General features: G+C 38.5%; 1 protein-coding gene and 1 pseudogene across 1 annotated transcript in view; both read left to right on the top strand.

Annotated features, from left to right (window-relative positions):
- DNAH8 (dynein axonemal heavy chain 8) overlaps positions 1-27,271 on the top strand; it is a 324,054-nt gene that overhangs the window by 33,348 nt on the left and 263,435 nt on the right. Inside the window, exons 9-16 of the mRNA XM_049652745.1 lie at positions 2,543-2,650; positions 5,228-5,329; positions 13,037-13,183; positions 18,386-18,583; positions 22,785-22,861; positions 24,160-24,259; positions 24,872-24,991; positions 26,579-26,714. Coding sequence (XP_049508702.1) covers positions 2,543-2,650; positions 5,228-5,329; positions 13,037-13,183; positions 18,386-18,583; positions 22,785-22,861; positions 24,160-24,259; positions 24,872-24,991; positions 26,579-26,714 — 988 coding nt within the window. The remainder of the gene's footprint in view (positions 1-2,542; positions 2,651-5,227; positions 5,330-13,036; positions 13,184-18,385; positions 18,584-22,784; positions 22,862-24,159; positions 24,260-24,871; positions 24,992-26,578; positions 26,715-27,271) is intronic.
- LOC125937851 (dnaJ homolog subfamily C member 2-like) lies at positions 7,437-8,866 on the top strand (annotated as a pseudogene).

The following is a 27,271-nucleotide window of genomic DNA, read 5'->3' as shown; positions in this document are numbered from 1 at the left end:
TTCTTTTCATCCTAGTAATTTAAAAAATTTTATTCGATTGCTCTAGCCATGGATATACATTATGATTATTATTTTGTTGCTGTTGTTGTTGTTGTTGTTGAGCTTTTTATATTCTCTGATGAGGGAATGTTTCAAACATTATCTTTGATATTAAAGAAGTACTAATAATACTGTCATATAATTGCTTCCCCCTCATATAGTCACTATCTTCGATGCATTCACTATTCTTTTTATCCTCATTTTCTTTACTCTCATTAATAGCAAACAGCAATTGCTTTGGTTTGTAACTCACAAACTAGTTTAGCTTGTAACTCACATTTGAGCAGGAAAAGTTCAGAGGACTCATGCTTCCATTTCTTGTTGATACATTTTATGAATTTTATGTTTAATGTTTCATTTTATTATCTTGCTATTGCACTTTCTGGGTATTGGCATATCTGTCGTGTATTTTACATATAAAGTGTCAAACGCTGTGTACAGATAGGTAAGAACTATGTGCTCAAGGAGCTTCTCTAATAAATGATGTTTAAATTTAGATGAAGGTCATTTTCCTGATGGACCCATTTGGTGCCATCTCTGAGCCTTCTTCACTGGAGCGAGGGGCACTTTGTAGACTTGCTTTATTGAGAGTGGAAGGGACTCCTGCAAGGCTTATTTTCATTAGACTCTTTCTGATATACAGGTAACACATACAATATGAATTCTGACATACAAGGTTACCTGCAAAGTAATGATGTTAATTTACATAAGTCACATACAATTGATTTAATTAAGCCATAGTTAACACCTGATGCCTAGGACATACAGTACACTATTCAGTAGTTATTTCTGGTTTTATTTTGTCATTATTAAAGAAATCTTTTATGGGCGCCTGGGTGGCTCAGTCGGTTAAGCGTCCGACTTCGGCTCAGGTCACGATCTCACTGTCCGTGGGTTCGAGCCCCGCGTCGGGCTCTGTGCTGACTGCTCAGAGCCTGGAGCCTGTTTCAGATTCTGTGTCTCCCTCTTTCTCTGACCCTCCCCTGTTCATGCTCTCTCTCTGTCTCAAAAATAGATAAATGTTAAAAAAAAATTTTTAAAGAAATCTTTTATATATTCTGTTTTGTCCTAACAAAAGGCAAGCTCCTTGATGGTGGAACAGCCATTGACCTGTTCTTCCATCCTGATTTGTGTCATAGTTAAAAGCAGGGTCTCAAAATCTCAGGCACATAACTGTAGTTATGTAACAACTGTGGGACAAGGTACTTAACTTCCCTGCTTCTATGTTTTCTCATCTGCACAATGGGAATAATCATAATACTTTATTTTTTAGGTTCTACGACAGTTATCTTTCTCACATTTAACATCTCTGTACTCAGAGCACATCTTATAAGAGAGTCCAGTCTTAGGAATCATTGTGGATGTGACTGGACACCATCTTAGATTATTAGTTTTCCGATTGAAGTGTTTTTTTTTTTTTTATTTTGTTTTGTTTTGTTTTGTTGGTAACATTGGTATGAATTTAGACTACGGTGAGTAAGTAACCAGCCTGTGGTACAAATCTTCAGGACAGTTTATTCTCCCACCATACCCAAGGAACAAGATTTGGACATGGAATCTTTGTTCCTGTCATTTTCTCCATGGCTCCTTTATTTCATGATTACATTTACAGAGGGCATTTAGCCTGTTGGTGGCTTAGTTTTACGGGAGAGTTAAAACTTCCCATATTGAGCATTTTTTTTTCCTTTCTTGCTAATGTATAAAGAATTGGTGCCATTTTGTAATCAGTGATGTTTCAGATGTGATGATCTAATGTACCTTAAATGATCATTGTCAGCATAAATTAAGGTAATATGTGAAGCTCTTTGCCTAGTGCCTGGCATATCGTAAGCATTCAATATACATTAGTGATGGTTTATGTCTCTCTTGTACTTGTTTCCCTTTGCTGAATGTTTTTCCACTTGTTTCACTGTTTTGCATGTATCTCTTCCACTCTGTTGTGACTGCCTCTAGAACTGTCCTTATATTTGAATTTATATATTTGAATTTCTCCCAAATATCCTCCAAAACTGGTGGTAGTTAGTAGTTTTTCTGAAAGGTGAATTGAATTGCACAAGTGGAAATAGGTTTTAGTCTGATCTCTGTTTTAAACTAGCTTTCTGGCCATAAGCAAGTCACTTTACCCTTGAAGATATCAAGTTTCTTCATCTTTAAATAGATTATCTTGAACTATTCATCCTAAAATCATTTTCACCTCTTAAATTTTATTTTTAAACAAACTTTTAAGGTTAGATGTACAGATAAGTTACAATGACAGTACAGAATCGTCTTCAAGTTTCTCCCGTTAACACCTTGCATTTTCTTGGTACATTTGTCAAAACTGATATTCTTTTTCTGTTCCAAGATCCAGTCTGGGACACTACATTGCATTTAGTAAAAGTTGACTTTAAGATCAAAGTTTCAGCCTTATTTTATGCATGTTTAGAGTTTTGAATTTTATAGAATATTGTTTATTAAAAATATAAATATATGACGGACTTCCCTTAATATATTTCAATTTTAGGTTTCCATGGCACATGGAATACAAAATTTGATTAATGCCATCAGAATGATTCACGGTGTGTCACGGTATTATAATACCTCAGAGAGAATGACCTCGTTGTTTATCAAAGTAAGTTTCCAAGGAAGAAATCACACATGTCACCCTGTAAAAAAGTTAATAATACTTTCCCTCGGGGCCAGAGAAGGGAACTGGGAAGTTTGGGTGCCTCTCCGAGTTAGGATTTCAATACTTCCAGTGGACAAGAAATGAAAGGTGTTGACTGGTTAGTTGTACTTAACTGAAGGTGTACCCTCTTTTTGTTAGAGGTAAGCCCTCAGGTTTTTTGTTTAAATGTAGCTGGTGCTTTTCTAATTTATTCTGTTCAGATAGTTTCCTCAGGACCTAAGAATTGTGTCCACTATTAACAATGTGTCTTTAGCCTCTCCCGGTGGCCCTGTAGTTTGTGTAAAATCTTCCTCTGATGACATATCGTTCATCACTTAAGTAACTTGAAAAATCATCCACGAAACACATGAATAGAATTTCTTTGTGATTCAAGCAGAACATAAATATATAAAGTAACAGTCACATTTCTTTTAACAAGCAAATGAATAGATTTAATCATCATCTATTTCCCAAACAAGGCAAGAAGTTTAGGATTTTTCCCCATCCCTTGTCTCTCTCTTTCTTGTTATGTATGTCCCACGCTGAGATTTCTCATTTTGTATTTTTGTTAATATTTTAAAAAGTTTTTTTTAACATTTATTTATTATTGAGAGACAGACGCAGAGTGTGAGCAGGGGAGGGGCAGAGAGAAGGGGAGACACAGAATCTGAAGCAGGCTCCAGGCTCTGAGCTGTCAGCAGAGAGCCCGATGCGGGGCTGGAACCCATGAACCGTGAGATGATGACCTGAGCTGAAGTCGGTTGCCTAACCAACTGAGCCACCCAGGCGCCCCTATTTTTGTTAATATTTTGAAACTATTTTGCCTAATATTTTGTTAACATTTTGAATCCACATGTATTCCGACTGAAATCTAAGCGTTGCTAGTTTCTTTGATCACCTCTGTTTGGTGATTTCCATATCTTCCTCCATCTTGGATTCATTATTTCTTTGGGTGAAAAGTATTCTCAAATGGTTCTTTCAGAGAGAGAGTCTGTGTGTGGTGAACCTCCTGAATTCCTGCATGTGTGAAAATAGCTTCATTTTGTCCTGCCACTCAAATGTTAGTTTGACTGGGATTCCAATTTCAACATAATTTTCTTCTGGAAACTTGAAGATGTTGTTGTCTCCTATCCAGGACTGTTCATGAGAAATTAGATGCTAATCTGATTATTTTTCCTTTGTAGGCAACCTATCTTATTCTTTCAAGAAGCTTTTAGGATTTTTTTCTCTATCCTTGAACTTCTAAAATTTCAAAGTGATGTGTTTCTTTTTACATTTATCCTGTTCTGTATTTGCTGGATTATTTCAATCCAAAGACTTTTGTCTCCATTCCTGAGAAATTTCCTTGTTTTGATTTTGACTATTCCTTACCTACCTGTTCAATTTATTCTCTCCCCTTGAATCTAACTTCCATTTCTCTTAATTTTTTTTTGTCACTTTCTGTCCTTTGACCTTTCAGCTCACTCATTTGCTCTTCATTTATGTCCCAGTTGCCAGTCAGTTCATCAATAAATTTTTTTTATTTTGATAATAAAAATTTCAACTTCCAAGTTCTCTAGTTGTTTTCTTTTCGTGATGCAAAATACTCTCATATCTTCCTCCTGAACTAATTTAGTTAATAAAAGATATTTTAAAATATTTTACATATATTTTTTTTGTATTTCCTTTTTGTTGAGTTTAATGCCTCTGTTACCATGTTTATTTTCTTTAATTGTTTGGTCATTCTTAGTTGTCTGCCTATTTTTGTCTTCAACTCCTAATTTGCCTTCCTGTGCTGTTCCTTGTAGTCTGTCTCTTGTGTGTGTGTGGGGGGGTGCGGGCAGAGGGGGGAATGTCAAGAGCTTTTTCTCTGACATGTCCTCCTGGGGCACAGAAGCTACCTGGGGCATAGTCCACACTCATGGCTTTGTCCTGCCAGCATATGTCATTGTTACGTACTGTACAAGCTGCTCCAATTTCAATGTGCAGCGTCATAAACAAGGGATACCTCTCATTGTCTCCCACCCCAAAGATTTCCCATAAATGTTCCACCTTCATGGTAACCTTCTCCAGAACTGGGTTCTGGTTTCCTCTAGTCTTCCCCCCCCACACCTCCTTTCTGGAAATTTGATCCCATGTGCTTTCCATATTTTAGGAATTCTCCAAAATGTCTGTGTGTCAACCTGCCATCTCAGTCTAACCTCCTGACCATTTAAGTGACTGTTTTTTTTCTCCCACTATTTTGGGGATGTGGTTAACTTTAAATTTAGTTTGCATGTTGAAGAATGGTGAAGAATCACACTTGGATCCTAATTAGAGGAAAGATAAACAACAGAAAAATATAGAGGACTTTGAAATTTATGGCCCCAGTGACATTGACTTAAATGCCATCAAAATTTTGAATTTTCTTGGTTTGCACTAGAATGTGTATTTCTTTATCTTTTATATTGTGGTTTCATCTTGTAAATTTACTATTTATCATATTTTTTTGGTTATGGTTTAAAAATCTTAACTTTATTTCTCTCTTTACCTGTAGTTATTTTGGACTTGTATTTATTTTAGGTAACAAATCAAATGGTGACAGCATGTAAAGCATATATTACTGATGGAGGAACTGTCCACGTATGGGATCAGGAAACTCCGCTTGTATTAAAGAAAATTCAGGTTTGTATAAATACTCTTATTTTCATAAAGTAAAGGTTTCATTGTCTGGCCTACTTTTGTTTACTTTGTTCGTTCACAGAACATGTTAACTTTGAAAAAACATTTACAGAGTAGCATGAGAACATAAAAGGAGCCTCATTAGAATTATCAGCTTTCCTTTATATTTAGTGCTCATTTAGGGTATAATTTGTTCCTCATCTTATCTATGGCTGACCACATCAGACTCATCTTGCTGTATCATATACTCTGGTCCCTGCCTTTCACTCCAGCTCCTGTTAATTTCATTTTCTTGCCTTTTTGTTTTGACGACGACTGCCATACATTCTTAAATAATCAAGATGATAGATGGCTTCTGGTCTTGATCATCTTCTGGAAGAGGATGTTTCAGACATTTCCCCATTTTGCATTCTGCATTGCAAACCTGATGCATTCATAGGTTTTAGATACATCTTTGACTAGATTAAGAAAGTTCTGTTCCTAGTTTTAGTACTAGGAGATATTTTTTAAAGTTATGAATGGGTTTTAAAAAAGAAATTTCTGCAGATATTTATTGTGATGCTTATTAGATTCTTTTCCTCAGTTTGTTAGTGTGATGGATGACATCTTTAGGTTTTCTAAAATGAGACTTTCCTGGTCATGGTATAATTTAAAAAAAAAAACTTTCAAATTTGGGTTGCTACAATTTTGTTTGCTACAGTTTTTGCAACTATATTCATGAGAGATAGACAGCCTGCAAATTTCCTTTCTCATACTGTCCTTGTCAGTATTTTTGGCACTAAGGTCTCAGAATGAATGGAGATGGAGGAGGGGAAGATAGTATGCCTCCCTCCCTTTTCTATTCTCTGGACAAGTTTGTAAAAAATTAAAAGGACCTGTGTTTTAAAGTGTGCAGGAAATGAGCACAGCAGGAAGGCTTCATCCAGAAGTTGTTATTGGCTGTCTTCATGTGCTGTTCTGTGGACTTTATGGAACTAAGGCACAAGGTTGGGCCTGGGAGGCAGAGCCACAGGATGCTCAGTGCTCTCCAAATGGGAAGTGAACCGCTGCACTCACAGGGCTTTCCCTAAGCACTGCCGTCACCATTTTCTGACCTCTGGAACCAGTGATGACAGGGAACAGAAATTGAAGAACTACACTTATTGAGACAGGGAAACCCAAGGGACCCCATGAGAGAAAAAACTGTTTTTTTCCCCCCTTTGCTTCTTTTCCAGCTTCTTTTCTTGCTAGGACCCGCACCGGCACCCCACTCCTCACATGCCTTGTAATGCAAATAGCATATGTCCTCCTCCTGAGGGACAGAGAGATAATGATATCTTTGGAGTCTTCCAGCACAATAGATGACATCTAAGGAATGACCCGGGCAGAGCCACCATGTGCCTATTCTAGACGACTGGCACTAGACATCTGGATGCCAAGACTCATTCAGGGAGTGAGTGATATGAAGGACACCTGGATCCTGCCCTTGTTCTGCTCAGTTCCTGGATGCCTAAGAGAACACATGCACCAGGTCACAAGTGCCAGCAAAAGCCTGAGACCCCAAGCAAAGATGAGACTCAAGCTCCTTTCCTTTTCAAGTCTCCCAGATGGCTCTTCGTATCTGCTCTCTCTATATCTTCAAAAAACTTTTCTCCCACTTCCTGCTGGTTCATGTTTGATTTCTATACTGCATGAAGCCAAGGACCCTCTTAACTAGTCCTGTAGGACCCTGTCTTTGAGTCCTTAGACCTGGCCTGGCCTGCCTCATTAGGGTGGTTTCTTTTTTTTTTTAATTTTTTTTTTTAATTTTTTAACGTTTATTTATTTTTGAGACAGAGAGAGACAGAGCATGAATGGGGGAGGGTCAGAGAGAGAGGGAGACACAGAATCCGAAACAGGCTCCAGGCTCTGAGCGGTCAGCACAGAGCCCGACGCGGGGCTCGAACCCATGGACTGCGAGATCGTGACCTGAGCCAAAGTTGGACACTTAACCGACTGAGCCACCCAGGCGCCCCTAGGGTGGTTTCTCATGCTGAAAATACTTGATCCCAAACACGGGAAGAACCAGGATCATTATGTGGTTCTTGGATTTGGCCACGTAAGACAGAGTTACACAGAGATAGAGCAAAGCTGCTCATAAAAAATGGTGTTAAAATATCACTGAAAGCAGCTGAAGAAACAATAAAAGAAGGAAATCATGGCTACTTCATAACTACTTGCATTATGAAAGCTTATGAAATGTCTGATCCAGTGAAAATAAGAGAATCTAACACAGCTTACTTTTCATAATTCAGTTACTTCTAAAAGTGCATTGAGGAGGGCACTTGTGGGGATGAGCACTGGGTGTTTTATGTAAGTGATGAATCATGGGACTCTACCCCTAAAACCAAGAACACACTGTATGCACAGTGTGTTAGCCAACTTGAAAACAACTTATATTAAAAAAATAAATAAAAGTGAAGCAAAGGACAAGTTCTTCAGAGTGTTTTCCCCAAGGCTTGACAGGAATTCTAGATAAAGAATAAAAAAGCTCATAAACTTGGTGATATGAATTCACCATTTGAAGATGGAGAGACATTTTATTCCTTCTGGTATAAGTTTTACTCCTGGAGAGGATTTTTGTATTTAAATAAAGAAGCAGGATGTCACAATGAGAGGAGATGGATTGAGAAGCATGACAGAGCAACAGGACATCAAGAAAAAAAAGAACTGAATTGAATGAGAACATTACTTGATAATGTATATATAGCTGTGATGCAAGGGTAAAACAATTTTTTTAAAAGAAAAAAAGCCAAGAAAGGAGCAGAGAAGAAAGCACAAGCAGAAGGAAAACAGGAGTCCAAAACTGAGGAAAAACAAAGATGGGCTGAAGCAGAAGCTGCTTGGAGAGCTCAGGAGAAAGGAGAGGAGGTTATTGGCAAAGAAGGGAAGGATACCCAGGGAAAAAAAGCCATTAAAAGGGAAAGGCAAAAACTTCATAATTCATGGAAGACCTGGAATCACTTTTCTGATAATGAGATGGAGCAGGTTAGAGGGAAGGAAGAAGTGGAAAAACTTTGAGATAGGTTCCAACTAGCAAGCTTATGTATTTAAATGAAACGCATCAGCATCTACAAAAGAAACAGGAATGGCTTCTCTGGTAAAACAGATGGTAGAAGCAAAAGAGCAAATTACAAAAGAGAAGGAGGAAGCTAAGGTCTTGAATGCGGCAAGTATCTAGGAATGCAGACAAATCAACTGTCGAAGGTGGAAATGGCAGTAAAAACCGGTCAGAAGAGAAGTGACCTGCAATTACTAATTAAAGCTGTGAACTTCTTCCTTGCTGGAACAAATTCAAGATGGGAAATTGTGTGTGTGTGCGTGTTGGGGGGGGGGTGGAGTTCCCCAAACCAACAAGCGATTCTTGGACACCAGCTGGGTGTCCTACAGTTTAACTCCATTTTGACGTATCTACCCAGACATAGCATCACATCCCACAGGTTAAAGCCCACAAGAGTGGGGCTTCAGATGCCAGTAGCAAGTCCAGGTAGTCAACTGGCTGTAGATTGGAGGTTCCAATGACACTCCCCACCTTGAGTTTCAGTAATTTGCTAGAGTGGTTCACAGAACTCAGAGAAACATTTTACTTGCTAGATTACTGGTTTATTATAGAAGGATATAACTCAGGAACAGGCAGATGGAAGAGGTACACAGGGCAAGGTATGGGGAAAGGGCTTAGAGCTTCCATTCCCTCTTGGAGTCTGCCACTCTCCTCAGATCTCCATGTGTTCACCAACTGGAACCCCCTCCTTTTGGTTTTTTTATGGAGGTTTCATTGCATTATATAGGCATGACTGATCCACTCCTTGGCCATTGGTGATTGATTCAGCTTGCAGCCTTCCCCCCTCCCCGGAATTGGGGGTAAGACATTCCTGGTTCATTCCCCTGGCAACCAGCCCCCACCCTTAGTGCTTCCAGAAGTCACTTCATGATGTAAACCCAGTTGTGGTGGAAAGGGGCTTGTTATGAATAACGAAACACCCATTTCACCTTTATGGCTCGAAAGCAATTTCAAGAACCGAGGACAAGAGACCAAATCTTATAACAAAAATACTCCCACTGTTCTTGTAATTTGTGAAATTGCAAGGTTTTTGGGAGATGTGAGCCAGGAACCATGGATGAAGACCAAATTTATATGAGAAATGTATTTTGGTCACCTGAATGACCAAATCTGTGTATTTCTTATAAATCATAGTAGCATAGGAAGCTGTTGCCAATTACATGAACACACACTCTTTTTATGGAGTTGGTAAAAAAAAGAGTCTCCAAAATCATGACCTTCATCAAAAAGACAGCACACCACAGGGAGTCATGCCTCAAGCTGACAGTACACCACCTTTGGAACAATTTGAAAGTCCATGCACAGATTTCACCTTTTGGACAACAGAAGAACAGAAGCTTTTGCAACAAGCTTTGAAAACATATCTAATAGCCCTGAAAAATAGGGAAAAAATAGCAGAAGCAGTGCCTCGCAAGACAGAAGAAAAACAACCTGAAATAATATAAGGGACTTGTTGAGACAGTAAAAGCAGAGGAAGACGCTCAAGGGCAAGTACTGAGTACAAGTACAGCTGTGACATGACCTGATGATAATCTTTGTTGTGTGTGCATTTAGAAAATCAAACAGAAAATATTGTACAAAAAAAGATCTGATAGAACTCATCTAATAAGTCACCTGGGCTGGACATTTTCTTTATGGGAAGATTTAAAAATTATTTTCTTTTTTTACAACTCAAGTTTTAAAATTGTGGTAAAATACACAGAACATAAAATTGACCATTTTAACCATTTTGAGGTATATGGTTCAATGGCATTAAGTACATCCCCAATATTGTGCATCCATCAGGACCATCCATTTCCGGAACTTTTGCGTCATCCCAAACTGAAACTCTCTATCCACTGAACAATAACTCCCCCATCTGTCCCCTCCACAAGCCCTGGTAACCTGTATTCTATTTTCTGTCTCTATGAATTTGCCTATGCTAGGTATCTCATTTAAGTGGAACTATACACTATTTGTCCTTTTGTGCCTGGCTTATTTCATTTAGCATGACATTTTCAAGTTCTGTCATTTGTGGCGTGTGTCAGAATATCAGTCCTTTTTATGGCTAATGTAAGTTAATGTTCCATTGTATGGATATACCCCGTTTTTTAAAATCCATTCATGTGTTGATAGACATCTGTATTGCTACCAACCATTTTTCCATTGTGAGTAATTCTGCTGCAAACATTGGTGTGCAATTATCTGTTTGAGTCTTTGCTTCCAATTCTTTTGGGTAATACTTAGAACTGGAATTGCTAGGCCATAAGGTAATTTTATGTTTAACTTTTTCAGGAACCATCAAGCTGTTTTCCACAGTGGTTACACTATCTAACATTGCCTTCAGCAATGCGGGAGGGTTCCCCTTTCTCCACATCCTTGCCAATGCTTGTTATTGTCTATTTTGTTGACAATAGCTATCCTAATGGGTATGAAGTAGTATCTCATTGTGGTTTTGATTTGCATTTCTCTAATGGCTAGTTATAGTTGAGCATCTTTTTATGTGCTTATTGGCCATTTATATATCTTCTTTGGAGAAGTGTCTATTCAAATCCTTTTACCTCCTTTGTCCAACATGAAGAGATTGATTGGTGAAGGGGAAGTAATATAAAGTAATTGCTGTTAGATGGTATATTCCATGAGGGTTAGAGGTCTTATCAGTATTCCCAGCATCTCAAGGAGTTCCTAACACATGGTAGGCACTGATAAACTTATTGGGTGAATGAAAAATAATCAGTGACCTTGAAAGGAGCAGTTATGTTGTTTTGGAGATTGAGATAGAAGAGGCAAGATGTGTCATAGTTAGAAGTATAATATCACTTATTCATAAATCTGAATGTTTATAGCAGTCACCCAGGAAGTTTTTAAAAATATAGATTCCTGAGTCTCACTCACAGAAATTCTGATTTAGTGACTGTGGTAGACAGAATAATGGCCCCCCAAAGATGTCTATGTCCTAATCCCCAGAACATGTGAATCTATTATATGGCAAGGTGTGGGGGGACTAAGGTTACAGATGGAATTAGGGTTGCTAATCAGCTGACTTTTGGACAGGGAGATTATCCTGGATTATCCAAGTGGGCCCAATATAATGGCAAGAAGCCTTGTTTGCAAGGAAGGAGATGGAAGAGCCAGAACCAGAGAGATGGCATTGTGATAAAAATTGGACTGGCTATGGGTGCCTTTGGAAAAGGTTTTTGTTTGTTTTTTTTTTTTTGTAATTTAACTTTATTTTTTATTTTTTAAAATTTACATCCAAATTAGTTAGCATATAGCGAAGCAATGATTTCAGGAGTAGATTCCTTAATGCCCCTTACCCATTTAGCCCATCCCCCCTCCCACAACTGCTCCAACAACCCTCAGTTCTCCATATTTATGAGTCTCTTCTGTTTTGTCCCCCTCCCTGTTTTTATATTATTTTTGTTTCCCTTCCCTTATGTTCATCTGTTTTTCTCTTAAAGTCTTCATATGAGTGAAGTCATATGATTTTTGTCTTTCTCTGACTAATTTCACTTAGCATCATACTCTCCAGTTCCATCCACATAGTTGCAAATGGCAAGATTTCATTCTTTTTGATTGCCGAGTAATACTCCATTGTATATATATATACCACATTTTCTTTATCCATTCATCCATCGATGGACATTTGGGCTCTTTCCATACTTGGCCTATTGTTGATAGTACTGCTATAAACATGGGGGTGCATGTGTCCCTTTGAAACAACACACCTGAATCCCTTGGATAAATGCCTAGTAGTGCAATTGCTGGGTCATAGGGTAGTTCTATTTTTAGTTTTTTGGGAAAGTTTGACATTATTATTACTTTTTAATGTTAGAGAGAGAACAAGCGGGGGAGGGGCAGAGAGAGAGGGAGACGCCGAATCCAAAGCAGGCTGCAGGCTCTGAGCTGTCAGCACAGAGCCCGACACAGGGCTCAAACCCACAGACCATGAGATCATGACCTGAGCTGAGTGGGCGCTTAACTGACTGAGCCACCCAGGCACCCCAACATTATATTTTTTTAATTGGTTTGTTTTTTTTTGGGAATGTTAGTGTGATGTGACAAAGAATTCCTACTGGACCCTAGGGACCACATCCTCTTTTACATTTAAAAAGGTTCACCAGCCTGGTTGAACTGGCCAGTGTGGTAGTTAAGGTCAAATACCACTAGGATTTCAACAATGCACTCATCAAAGTTTTTAGGATCTCCTTGTAGAGAAACGGTGGCTGGATGATAAGTTAGTTTTGCAGAGTTTTAATGTTTTACATACCTGTATGTAAAGAATGTTGATGAACAATAGATACTAACTGATAGATAGGTAGATGAGTGATAAATAGAATTGAGAGATAATTTCTGCCCTCCCAGGAGTTCTAACTAGCCATGGGAATGTACAAACAGTGTATGGCACACTCTGATGACAGGAAATAAGGGAAACAGTGCGAATGAAGAAAGTGAAAGTATGTTGTAAATTAAAAGAAACTATTTTCACAATCCCAGGCTTTTCAGTAGGTAGGCGGAGTACTTGAATTTTAATGGTAACAGCAACAGCTCCTGTTGAGGAGCTGATGCCATCAGCACCATGTGAGGACAGATTCTTGAATTTCTGACTCCTGAACAAACTCTCATCATACCTTCTTTTAATTTTCTCATAGGATTGCATTTTCCTATTCAAGGAATATCAGACATCTTTTCATAAGACAAGGAAACAGATTTTAGAGTCCTCAGGAGAAAAATCTTTTGAGGTTTCAGAAATGTATATATTTGGAAAATTTGAAGCTTTCTGCAAAAGACTGGAGAAGGTAACCATTATGCAGTCACTTCGCCCCCCCCCCCCCCCCCCCCCCCCGCCCCAACCCTTTCTGGTTATTTCATACTTTATGGAGCACTACTGGGAATTACTGACCTGGATCTCTTGTCTCACTATTGATATGAATCATCTCCTATTACTTACAGATCACATTTTGATATAGCTTATTTTTCATTCCTGATGACGGCAAAGCTATTGCACACTTTCACCTCTCTCAAGACCTCAATTCTACCTCTATTTATAGACCTTGACCTTAGAAAACTCTGTGTCTAATGATTGTATTAGGCTGAGGAAAAGTGTGTGGTGAAATACCTGCAATACCTGGCAGAACCCAGTAGTTGTATAATATCTGGATGTATAGACACATCCTTCTAGACCAGTTAAAAATGGGGTATAGTTAAACACTATGTGGGTGATGCCTTTGCTGGGCAGACACGAGTCAAACACTTCTGCACCTTTGATTTATGTATTAGCACTAGCTAGGGAGGAGTGGTATTTTTTCAGGGGGTATAGGGAAGCCAATACCAGAGGCTTCTCGGACTCAGCTTTTGAAACGTTTATAAAGATCTCATGTAGATATCCTTTCCCCTCCCCCACCAGTTTGCCAACTCCCTATGTCCTGGTAATGCTTAGGATTCTGTTCATCATTTTTTGGAAATCAGTGAGGGCATTACACAGCTTGAAGGGCATCTCCTGGACATGTCTGGATGCCTAGTTTTCATTTGTAACCTCCTGATCCAGCCCGGATAAGAAAGTATGGATGATGTAGAGAACCAAGTTATCGAGTAGAGTCCTTAATACATATTTGTGTGGGGCTGGTTTTTTTAGCAGCTTTATTGAGATATAATTCACATACAGTACAATTCACCCATTCAAAGTGTACAAGTCAGTATTTTCTAATATATTCACAGGGTTGTGCAACCATTACCAAATATAATTTTAAAATATTTTTGTTTCCTCTAAAAGAAACCCTGCCCATTACCTGACAACACCCTATTTTCCTCTCTACCTACCCCTAAGCAACCATTAATCTACTTTCTGTTTCTATAGATTTGCCTATTCTGGAAATTTCATATAAATGAAATCATATAATATGTGGTCTTTTGTGAGTGGCTTCTTTCACTTACAATAATGTTTTCAAGGTTCATCCATGTTGTAGCATTATATTTTATTGCTGAATAATATAGCATTGTATGGTTGCTACATTTTATTTACTCATTAGTTGATGGACATTTGGGTTGTTTTCACTTTTTGGCTATTACAAATAATCCTGCTGTGAACACTTGTGTACATGTTTTTGTGTGGATATATGTTGTTGTTTCTCTTGAGTGTATACATAGAATTGGAATTTCTGGGCCACACGGTAACTTTTTGAGAAACTGCCAAGGTATTTTTCAAAACAGCTATATCACTTCACATTTTCATCAGCAATGTATGAGGGTTTTGATTTCTCTACATCCTTGTCAACCTTATTATTGTCTACCTTTTTGAATTTAGACAAACTAGAGGCTGTGAAGTAATATCTGTTTCATTGTGGTTTTCACTTGCATTTTGCTGAAGACTAATGATGTTAGAACATCTTTTAATTCACTTATTTATAATTTTTCTTGGGAGAAATTTATATTCAAATCCTTTGCACATTTTTAATTTGGTTTTTTGTATTTTGATTGCTGAGTTGTAAGAGTTCTTTATGTATTCTGGGTATAGGTCCCTTATCAGTTATTATTTGCAAATATTTTCTCCCAATTTGTGAGTTATCGTTTCACTTTCTTGATGGTGTCCTTTGAAGCACAATAGTTGTTCATTTTGATAAAGTCAAATTTATGAAATGTATTTGTTGTTGTTGTTGTTTGTGATTTTGGAACCATAGGTAGGAAACTATTATATGAAGATGTTTTGTGAACAATAGAGATTTCTTTACCCTTAGTTTTTCTAGGAGCTAGGACCCCTGTCAACTTGGGTATAATTCTATACTTGGTAGAGTTTCAGGGCTAGACCTTAATGATTAGCTTATTAGCAGTAAAGATCTTTGGTGGCAGATCTAATGCTGGGCTTAATGGGCATCCATTCATGAAGTAGCAGCCCAAATATTCCTGATGCTGAAGGGAGTGGGCGGTAATGGCCAGCTGCACTAGCTCCTTACCCTACTCTACCTCTAGAGAAGCTGTGCCTCTAATCTTAAGGACACAATTTCATGCCACAAGGGCTCAGCACCAGAGCTAATGCCACCCGCCCCCCCACCCCCCTGCCCAGAGACCTCACCTAAAGTGCATCCCGATTGCTAGGTTATCCCAATACCCCTGTACTAAGAATGCCTTAGATGATTGGCATTGCTCCCATGTGTAACTGGTGGATATTGGTATCCAGATTTGCAAAGCTGGGGCTATAAAACTTACCCTGAAGTGTGGCAGGGTTTTGCATGTTTTTCCAGAGGTGATTGGTTACTGAGCTGCCTGGATGGGCTTCCCCTGATGAGTGGGGCACAGTAGCAACCACTGTTGGGCTACCTCTCTGAACTCTAAAATAGTAGAAGAGGGGAGTCAGAAAGGCAAGCTAACTCAGAGCCTATTAGGGAAAGCTGAGATTCAGATGTCAGGATGAACAAGTACCAAAGTCACAGGACAGACAGGACTGAGGTTGGGGTTGGAGAACTGAGACCTCAGACTTGGGCAGAAATGTTTAAGGAACAAATGAGGAAAGTTCTAGTGTGTCACTAGGTTGCACCTTCTTTTGGTAGATGGAGAGTTGATGGGGCATTAGTGTTAGTCTGTCCTAAGGAGCCAGAACTAAGGAAGTACAGTATCCTTTGCTTCCTTTTCCTCTTCCTGCCATGTAAATTTTGGTGAATGTTGATGTTTCCCAGAGCCCTGTCTTTAGTTTTGTTTGCTTCTCACCCTGAACATTTGTGGGAAAGAAGAGATGGGATGGGAAGCTGGTAGTTCTGGGGGTAGATTTAAGGAACTGGAGCTAGTAGGTAGGGTAGGGGGACATTGAGATGAGGCAGTCATAGCAAGTTGAGAACTGGGAAAGATGCCAAGGTTGGTGAGCAGAGAAGGGATCACAAGTTGGATGTCAATACTGAGGGGTCAAAAGCTGATAAAGAGTGAGTTGGTGAAAAAGCCAAGAGGAGGACAAACAAGCCGGGGTATGGTCATGGCTGATCACCATGACTGGCTTTCATATTGCTGCTATGTGGTGTTGGGGGTAGGAGACACACTGGCTAAGTTGGAAAGGCCAAGCATGGGATTGACTGCTGTCTCTGCTTTTGGCCCCTCATCCACCCATGGACAAAATGGAGGATGTGTTAGTGACAGGAATTCCATCCTAGTCTCTGGCCCTTGGGACCAGCTGGCACGGTAAGGGGTAGCAGGCAGTCTCAGCAGCCTAGAAGAACACAGCAAGTGGGTCTTTTGAGTTCCTTGGTCTGTTTTTTGAAGTTTGTTTTGTTTTTTAAGGTAAGTGGACTGTATGTGTTGGAGAGCCAGGTATTTCTCACCTTTACATAGAGCATATACAGTGTGTTGCAAATTACAGGGGGTTCGTATTTCCTCCAGGTTTCGGCTGGCTTCTAGGATGACAGTGGTGTTTGGAAGTGCACAGAAATAGTGGTGTAAGAGGTACAGTTGCTCTGAAAATGGTCATCTGCGTTGCCAGGTGGAAGGAATTTATGTGAATTCTGCTGGCTGGGTAGGAGGACCAGTACTGTTGTCTTCATGGTGTGTAGTGTTTGGAGGAATCCCCTGAAAACAGGTTCATTTTGTTTGGCCTTGGACCGATGGGTCTGCCCTGGAGAGCTTTGAGCATTATTCTCCAAAGCAGGAATCAAAGTGGGGAATCATTGATGAAGGTTAAATAACTGAGTAGCCTGTAGATGTGAAGGACTGTTGTTTGTTGTTGTTGTTGTTTTGTTTTGTTTTGGTTAAGTGGTGGTGTTGGTACATCGAGATGGAAGCAGCCATTTGTGCAGTAAAGTTCATTTTGAGGGTTTCCCAAGGCTCTTCAGGGGTCAGAACTGACTGCAGTTGTCTTTAGGCTTCTTGGGACTTCTGTTGCTTGAATGCAGGTGAAAGGGAAAACAGATGTGGATTTCTGCTAGTCTGACATTTCAGAATTGTGGTGAGGGCCAAGAAGAATGGTAAAGGATTTTAATTAATTAATTAATTAATTAATTAAAAAATTTTAAAATGTTTATTTATTTTTGAGAGAGAGACAGAGAGAGACAGAGAGAAAGAGAGACAGAGGGGGCACAAGCACCGGGGGAGGGGGAGGGGGGGGGGGGGGGGGGGGGGTTGCGGAGAGAAAGAGGGAGACACAGAATCTGAAGCAGGCTCCAGGCTCCGAGCTGTCAGCACAGAGCCCGACATGGGGCTCACACCCACGAACCATGAGATCATGACCTGAGGCAAAGTCAGATGCTCAACCGACCAAGTCACCCAAGCACTCCAGAATGGTAAAGCTTTTTAATCTAGTGATCCAAGCAAAATGATTTTCAGAAAATTCTCAAGAGCAAAAAGATAAAATTATTCAGACATCTGTAAGAGCTTTTACTCAAATTCTTTTCTTCCCCCTCTTGAAAGGCAAAGTGATCAAAATCTGAGAAAGGTAGTAAACTCTCTCTAGACATGATAGAAATAGTCTAAGGGTAGTAATGATTGGTGACAGAGATTTGTCTTCTAGTTTATCTCCTCTGGCTGGTTTAGGTAAATGATTCTAGGGCCTGTTTATTGGGTTTTTTTATTTTTAAAATTTTATTTATTTTTTAAGAGATTTCATTTTTAAGTAATCTCTACACCCAACATGGGGCTCAAACTCACAACCTGGAGATCCAGAGTTTCATTCTCCCCAACTGAGCTGGCCAGTCACCCCTTGGTTTGTTTCTTAAATCAATGATTTATTAAGAGCTTATTCTAGGGAAGGGTGCTAATACCCCATTTCTAAAATAACACTTCTCGGGGCGCCTGGGTGGCTCAGTCGGTTGAGCGTCCGACTTCGGCTCAGGTCATGATCTCACAGCTTGTGGGTTCAAGCCCCGCGTCGGGCTCTGTGCTGACTGCTCAGAGCCTGGAGCCTGTTTCAGATTCTGTGTCTCCCTCTCTCTCTGACCCTCCCCCGTTCATGCTCTGTCTCAAAAATAAATAAACGTTAAAAAAAAATTAAAAAAAAAAAAAAAGAAAATAACACTTCTCTTTTTAAGATTACAGAAATGATAACGATTGTGCAGACATATTCAGCCTTGAGTAATTCCACCATAGAGGGAATAGATATTATGGCAATAAAATTCAAAAGTATATATCAAGGCGTTAAGAAAAAACAGTATGACATTCTGGATCCAAGAAGGACAGAATTTGATACAGATTTCTCAGAGTTCATGACAAAAATCAATGGTTTAGAGGTAAGTAATTATACGTACTTTTACTTTAGTAAAGCTGAAATGTAATAGTACTGGAATTTACATATCTACTATATAAGTTACTCTTGTGTAATTGATCAAAACTATTTGCCAGTGTGAATAATTTTTAAACCAGTCCACAAAATATTTTCCTCAAAATAAATGAGAAATGAGCATATTCAGTAAAAAGATATCAACGAATAACAGAAGCCCAAAAGGCTATTGTAGCTGGGGTTCATGTCTAGTTTGCGTCAGAATTTGTATTCCATTGTTACCATTATTGTTATGCCGAGGAGCCCATGTCGATTTTCCCGTCTAAGAGAAGATGTGTCATCCTTATTGTTTGTTTTAAATGTGAAAAGATTTGAGGACAGATTAGGAAGATTGATTGCCCTCCCAGACGTGGCCTTGCACTTTATGGCCACATTCTGTCTGCAGCTTAGAGCACAGCTCTAAAAAAGACCTCATCCTGTTTGTCATAGCTTATGGGGTAGCAGAAGGATGAAGGGTACTTAAAAAAAATATGTCTGGTGGGACCACAACATATTTCTCTCCCACCTTTTGGGCTTACATGACCTCAGTTACTCTCTTATCATAAAGTACTGTAAACCTAGGCTTAGCCCCAGGGAATGGTCTCTTCTTGCTGTAGAATGTCCTGGAGATACAGAGAGGGACAGGAATATACTCTGTCCACTTCCTGAACCTGAAATTCTTGCCATGATGGTGAAAAAAATTATATATATTTTCCTCATTTATTTTTTAAAGATTCTTTAAAAATTATATTAAGGTAATCTGGGCAATATAAATAAGAATGACCCTAAAATTCTAACAACATCCTTTCTTTTTGGCATAGATTGCCTTTCAGTTTTTGAAAGTTAGACTGTTTGATATTTAAGATATATTTTAGTTATTGTTTATACTGTTTGTCTAGTTGGGCAGGGTGGAGTTTGCTCCCAAAATGCTTTAGGAGTTGCATCTTTATAGCAATGGGAATTTGTGGGTTTTGAAAAAAATTATTGCTTATTTTTATGATTTATTTATTTTTAGTTTTATTAGTTTATTTAGTTTATTTAGCCTTTTATTTTATTATTTTTTTTTAATTTTTTTTCAACGTTTATTTATTTTTGAGACAGAGAGAGACAGAGCATGAACGAGGGAGGGTCAGAGAGAGGGAGACACAGAATCTGAAGCAGGCTCCAGGCTCTGAGCTGTCAGCACAGAGCCTGACGCAGGGCTTGAACTCACTGACCGTGAGATCATGACCTGAGCCGAAGTCGGCCGCCTAACCGACTGAGCCACCCAGGCGCCCCTTATTTAGCCTTTTAGTTTTGTTGATTGTTTCCTTCACTGGGCAGAAACTTTTTAGTTTGATGTAGTCCCAATAGTTTACTTTTGTTTTTATTTCCCTTGCCTCAGGAGACATATCTAGGAAAATATTACTACAACCAATGTCAGAGAGATTATTATTTTTCATCTATGATAAGCGTACTCTTTAATCCCCATCATCTATTTCCCCCATCCTCTCACCCACCTCCCCTCTGGTAACCATCAGTTTGCTATAGTTAAGAGTCTGTTTCTTGGTTTGTCTCTCTGTTTTTTTTTTTCCTTTACTCATTTGTTATGTTTATTAAATTCCACATATGAGTGGAATCATATGGGTGTTTGTCTTTCTCTGATTGACTTATTTTGCTCAGAATCATACTCTCTAACTCCATTCATATTGTTGCAAATGGCAAGATTTCACTCTTTTTAATGGCCGAATAATGTTTCATTGTGTATATACCACATCTTCTTTATCCATTCATCTATTGATGGACACTAGGGCTGCTTTCATAGTTTGGCTGTTGTAAATAATGCTGTCATAAAGATAGGGGTGAATGTATCTTTTTGGATTAGAGCTTTTGTATTTTGGGGGGTAAATACCCAGTAGTGTGATTACTGGATCATAGGGTAGTAGTATTTTTAGTTTTTTAAGGAACCTTCATGAATTTTCTACAATGGCTATACCAATTTGCATTCAGCAACAGTGCAAGATAGTTCTCCTTTCTCCACATCCTGGCCAGCACTTGTTATTTCTTGTGTTTTTGATTTTAGCCATTCTGACAGGTGTGGGGTGATAGCTCATTGTGATTTTGATTTGCATTTTCCTGATGATGTGTGATGTTGAGCATCTTTTCATGTATCTGTTGGCCATCTAGATGTTTTCTTTGGAGAAATGTTCATGACCTCTGCCCATTTTTTAACTGGATTATTTGTTTTTGGATCAGTTCTTCATATATTATGGATACTAACCTTTTATTGGATATGTCATTTTGCAAGTATCTTCTCCTATTCAGTGGATTACCTTTTAGTTTTGTTGATGGTTTCCTTCGCTGGGCAGAAGTTTTTTAGTTTGACGTAGTCCCAATAGTTTACTTTTGTTTTTATTTCCCTTGCCTCAAGAGACATATGTAGAAAAATATTACTACAGCCAATATCAGAGAGATTATTGCCTGTACTTTCTTCAAGGATTTTTATGGTTTCAGGTCTCACATTTAGGTCTTTAATCCATTTTGAGTTTATTTTTGTGTATGGTGAAAGAAAGTGGCCCAGTTTCATCGTACATCCTGTTGCCCAGTTTTCCCAACACCATTTGTTGAAGAGACTGTCATTTTCACATTGTATATTCATTCTCCCTTTGTCAAAGATTAATTGACCTTATAGTTGTGGGTTTATTTCTGGGTTTTCTGTTCTATTCCATTGTTCTATGTGTCTATTTTTATGCCAGTACCATATGTTTTCATTACTCCCTCTTTGTAATATAACTTGAAATCTGGAATTGTGATACCTCCAGTTTTTTCTTTTTTAAGATTGCTTTGCCTATTCAGGTTTTTGTTTTTGTTTTTGTTTTTGTTTGTGGTTCCATACAAACTTAAAGGTTGTTTGTTCTAGCTCTGTGAAAAATGCTCTTGGTCTTTTGATAGGGATTGAATTAAATTTGGAGATTGCTTTGGGTAGTATAGACATTTTAACAATATTTCTTCTAATTCATGAGCATGGAATGTCTTTCCATTTCTTTGCATAGTCTTCAATTTCTTTCATCAGTGTTTTATAATTTTCAGAGTACAGGTCTTTCACTTCTTTGATTAAATTTATTCCTAGATATTTTATTGGTTTTGGTACAATTATAAATGGGATTGTTTTCTTTTTTTTTTTTTTTTTTAAATTTTTTTTCAACGTTTTTTATTTATTTTTGGGACAGAGAGAGACAGAGCATGAACGGGGGAGGGGCAGAGAGAGAGGGAGACACAGAATCGGAAGCAGGCTCCAGGCTCCGAGCCATCAGCCCAGAGCCTGACGCGGGGCTCGAACTCACGGACCGTGAGATCGTGACCTGGCTGAAGTCGGACGCTTAACCGACTGCGCCACCCAGGCGCCCCGGGATTGTTTTCTTAATTTCACTGTCTGCTGCTTCATTATTGGTATACAGGAATGCAACAGATTTCTGTGCATTGATTTTGTATCTTGCAACTTTACTCATCTCTAGGTCAGTCATATCCCATAAATAATGAGCAGAAAATGCAAACAAACCTCATAGGTAATTTTAATTTTTCTAGCAGCCATATGAATAATTGTTCAAAGAAGCAAGTGAAATTAATTTTGATAATACACTTTTCCCAACCCAACAGAATTCAAAATATTACCATTTCAACATGTCACCAAGGTAAAAATCTTTGAGGGGAACCTGGGCGACTCAGTCAGTTGAGTGTCTGACTTCGGCTTAGGACATGATCTCATGGTTCATGAGTTCTGGCCCCATATTGGGCTCACTGCTGTCAGCACAGAGCCCACTTTGGATCTTCCATCCCCCTCTCTCTCTACCATTCCCTCGCTTTTGTTCTCTCTCTCAAAAATGATAAAATAAAAAAAAATTAAGATAAAAACCATTGAGATATTTTATATATTTTGTGTGTGTAGGTGTGTTAAGTCTTTAAAATCTAGTGTGTATTTTACTCTCAGAGCACATCTCACTTCCAAGTAGTGACATTTCAAGTGCTCAGGAGCCACATGTGGCCACCATACTGGACAGTGCAATTCTAGATGCTTAGATGGTAGGTATGTTTAAGGCAATTTTGATTCTATAGGAAAAACATTAATTGTTGCTAAACAAAAATAATCTCTCCCTAATGCCCCAAATCAATTGAATATTAATATTTTCTTTTAGATACAAATACAGGCATTTATGAACAGTACTTTTGGAAAAATCTTGTCTTCTCAGCAGGCCCTTCAGCTTCTTCAAAGGTATTTATAGTGCATTAAGCAGTATAGTTTCTAGGTGGGATAACTTTGTATTTGAAAATACAATTTCAAATAAGATATTTTTGGAAATCTCTCCTCCATAAACTTTAAGACTTATAAACATTAATCTTTAAATTGCCATTAAATAGATTGGTAAAAATTTGAAATATAGTATGATATTTCTCATTGGATTTTTTGAAGCAGAAAGTCTTCCAATAAGAAAATGAAATTATTTCACATGATTTTTCCTCCAGCTGGGTAATATATCTGAAGTTGATTTCATAGATGTTATTGGAAAGGGAGCAAATAATATTTAATTCTGCATACTGCAAGGATTTCTAGAAGTGAAATTATCAAAGGGTAGCAGATCCTCAGAGTTCTCATTTTTCCTCCGGAGTGCTCCTGCTGCTTCCTTTTCCTCTATTCCTGACAATGGTGCTCTCCTAAAGAGCAGGGCAGCCTGGACTAGAAGCCATTTCCTTTGAGTTCAGGGAGGGCTCATGGCTCATGTTAGGGATCCTTCGGGAATGCTCCCATGAGAGCCAGTGCATCTGGTTTGGGCCCAGCTTTGCTATATAGCCCCACGTCTCTCTAATGTTGGATCATACCAGTGAGACTTTACCTCATGAGACCAGTGAAAGAGTCAAAACAGAAAATGATTTGACAAATGGTAATACTGTACAGACAGATGGCAGCACCATTTTCTTTTTGATTTCTCTGTCTCTGTCTCTTTCTGTGTGTGTGTCTTTCTTTTTACCCATAGTACACTGGTGTTAATTCACTTTCTTATCAGGATGTTATTATCCTAGTATTTCCGGTGCATCACTTAGTCTGAAGGTGGAAGTGATATTTGGCAGACAGATCATTGTTTTGATTATGGCTATTTGGAATTATGTGAGCATTACTGTTGTCAGAGGGATGCTCAGTGTGTTCCCCTCCATCTTTGCGAAGTCAACCCTTGCCCCCCATCTTTTCATTTTCAGTTTAAATGCCCTTTTCTAAGGAAGTCTTTCTTGCCTCCCCAGACTTGGCTGGGTTCCCTTGATACATGCATTCCTGGTCCCCTTGTAATTTAAATGATTTTTTTAACGCATAGCTCTTGACTAAGTCTACATTTCCCATAAGATAACTGGAGGCTTCAAGAGGGCTGGCTCCACACCTGTCTTGTTCCTCACCGCATCCTCACGTGCATGAGGTCTGGTATTTGTCAAATGAGTGAATGAATGGATTTTTAGGATGGCAGCAATTCTTAAGTATGTTTCTCATTGACTTTTTAATTATTCACCCTCACTCACTTTCAGATTCCAGAAGCTGAACATCCCCTGTCTTCAGTTAGAAATAAACCATACCATCGAGCGTATTCTTCAGTATTACGTGGCTGAACTTGAAGCTACAAAGAAGGCAAGGGTCATGTTTATAAACAGAGTGGTACTTTAGTACAAAAAAAAAAAAAGTATTCTGAAAGTATTGCCCTTATTATCTGGTGCCAAGCTTTTCAAAATGACCCTTTCACTGCTAAGTACCTCTGATGTGCCCCTCCAAATGTGGGAAGGTGTTGACAGTGTATGTCACTGGGCAGCCAGATTTACATCCCTATGCTCTTAAGAACAGGGTTTGTTTGTTTGTTTGTTTGTTTGTTTTTGTAACAGCATTTATGTGTGTGTTGGAAAGCCCATTTAAGTTAATATTTCTGTGTAGAGAAATATGGGCTCTGGAGAATATTGTGACAGATATAATGTAGCTTATTGCTCCCTTATTTGAATATCTCCTTAAAATTTGGGATAAAATACAGCAAAAAATATACATGTAATGGGAAATAAGGGTTTAGAGAGAATTAAATGTCATATATTGGAGACATCGTAGTTTCTGAGCCACAGATGATCTCTAAAGTGCATTTACATATTTATTGACTAGCTCCTATACATAAAACATGTGAGTGCAAATGTATTGAATATCTTTTGCCTTTTCCATTGTATTGAATTTTAAACATCAACACCGTATCCTTAATTCCAGCTTTATCATTCTCAAAAAGATGACCCGCCTCTTGCTCGCAACATGCCCCCTATAGCAGGCAAAATACTTTGGGTGAGGCAGCTCTATCGCCGGATAAGTGAGCCCATCAACTATTTCTTCGTAAGCCAATAATTCCATTTATAGTATGAGGATTACAGTAGTTTTAATAGAAGATGTATATTTTATCCGATAACGTTTGTGTCCAATAAAGTAGTGAGAGCTAACTAATTCTTTCACTGGCAAAAAAAAAATTAGTTTATAAATATGCCTGAGGGTGACCAAGCCAATTCCTTCATGTTTAGTAGATAAGCTCACTTAATTGCAGTTAATCCCTAAGGGGGAGAATCTTATAACTTTATGGCTTTTAGTAATAAAAGATAATTTATCAAGGCTTTTAAAGAGTCATTGTTTTGAAAATAATAAAAGTACAAGCATAATCCTGAAGCTTACTTCTCTGTGTGGACAGATATGTCACTGATATATATAAGTGGAAGTGAAGACAGTCTTAGTATATTCTTTTTTAAAAATTTTTTTTAATGTTTATTTATTTTTGAGAGAGAGAGAGAGACACACACACACACACAGAGCGTGAGTGGGGGAGGAGGAGAGAGAGAGAGAGAGAGAGAGAGAGAGAGAGAGAGACACGATTTCGAAGCAGGCCCCAGGCTCTGAAGTGTCAGTACAGAGCCTGATGTGGGACTCAAACCCACGAACCTCTAGATCATGACCTGAGCCGAAGTCAGATGCTTAACCGACTGAGCCACCCAGGTGCCCCAGAGACACTATTCCTGAATAAAGAATTGAGATCTGGAGCAAAGTATAATGGAGTATATGCATTCTCTGTGTCCTTAAGATTATTAGATTTCTGAAAAATCCCAGGATACTCTTAGGCCATGTTGTCATTTTGAAATTGCCAGTTTGTCTTGTCTTTGTTTTTTGTGTGGTTTGGTTTGTTTTTGTAAAGAGACAGAGTAACAACGCAGAGTTGCCTTGCTTCGGGTGGCATCTTATGCCTAAATACAGAAGGAAATAACTACCAAAAATAGTCTTGCAGTAATTTTAGTATTTAAGCATTCTTGGGTATTAAATTTTTATTGTTTCTGTTTGACTGCTATCATTTATTTTACTGTTCTCACTATTTGTAAAAATATTAAAACGCTGGCCTTAGAGAAGAGGCCAGGAAGGGGACTCCATTGCTGATTGACTCTGCAGTGAGATTGCTGTGTTTTTGACATCTGTGAGTAAAAACATAAGACTTTCAGTTTTTATGTAAAGAAATTTGGTTTTTGTTCTTTGATATACAGTTACTTTTTTTTTTTTTTTTTTGGTGTGGAATTTGGGGATTTTCCCTGATATTCACAGCTCAAGGAAAATCAGTCCATTGTATCTTGTCCAGAAAATTGGGAAGGGAATAGAGAATTGAAAGCAGACGCTCTCAGCCTGGCTGGCTGTAAGGCTAGATAGACCTGTCTTTCTTCTTAAATCCTTTATTTCCTTTTCTAGTTTTCCCTTTCTGCTGGTAATGTTTCTCTACTTCCATCTTTAGTTTGTATGGCTTTCCTCACCTCTATTTTACTCTGAAGCAAAATCTAAGTTGCTAACATAATTATTTGATGACATTTTAAGTACCAACAGCTTTATGATTTGGATACAAAAACAACCAACAATCTTTTAATTATAAATCTTTTTTTCCCCTTAAAAAAACAGAAAAACTCAGAAATTTTGTCAAGTGCAGAAGGTAAAGCTGTCATTCGTCAGTATAACAAAATTTCCTATGTTCTGGTGGAATTCGAGGTGGTCTATCACACAGCCTGGGTCAGAGAGATCTCGCAGTTACAGTGTGGTGTGTATAAGACTATGCAGTGACACTAAGGTGGGGGTGTTAGGTGATTTTGAATGAATTCATGGTTCTGGAGAATTTTTACATGCCTTTAATGCTACATTATGATGGTCATATTTAGCTTTGGGAATGATACAATTATGTCTTTTTAAAATACAATTGTTTCTTTACAGTTACTAAATAATATTCTGATTTTACAAGCAACAGTTGCTATCACCTTAAAGTTGATATACTTAGATTGTGACTTCCCACTAAGAAACAGTATTTAAAAGTAAATATCGAGACTCTTCATAGATAGTTCTCCATAGATTTAGGGAAGTTTTCATCTTCAGTTTTATCATGTTGTAGATTCAAATCTCAGTCCCAATCAGGGGAGAAAGAATTGCACTTTGCTGGTCTTCCTTCCTTCCTTCCTTCCTTCCTTCCTTCCTTCCTTCCCTCTTTCCATTCCTTCCTTCCCTCCCCCTCCCTCCCTCTTTCCCTCCCTTCCCTCCCTCCTTCCCTCCCCCCTCTCTCCCTCTTTCCCTCCCTCCCTTCCTTCCTTCCATCCCTCCCCCCTC

The sequence above is a fragment of the Panthera uncia genome (genome assembly GCF_023721935.1).
Source record: "Panthera uncia isolate 11264 chromosome B2 unlocalized genomic scaffold, Puncia_PCG_1.0 HiC_scaffold_24, whole genome shotgun sequence".
Taxonomy (NCBI): Eukaryota; Metazoa; Chordata; class Mammalia; order Carnivora; family Felidae; genus Panthera; species Panthera uncia.
Note: the sequence above shows the minus strand (reverse complement) of the source record. Positions and strands in the feature narration are given on the sequence as shown.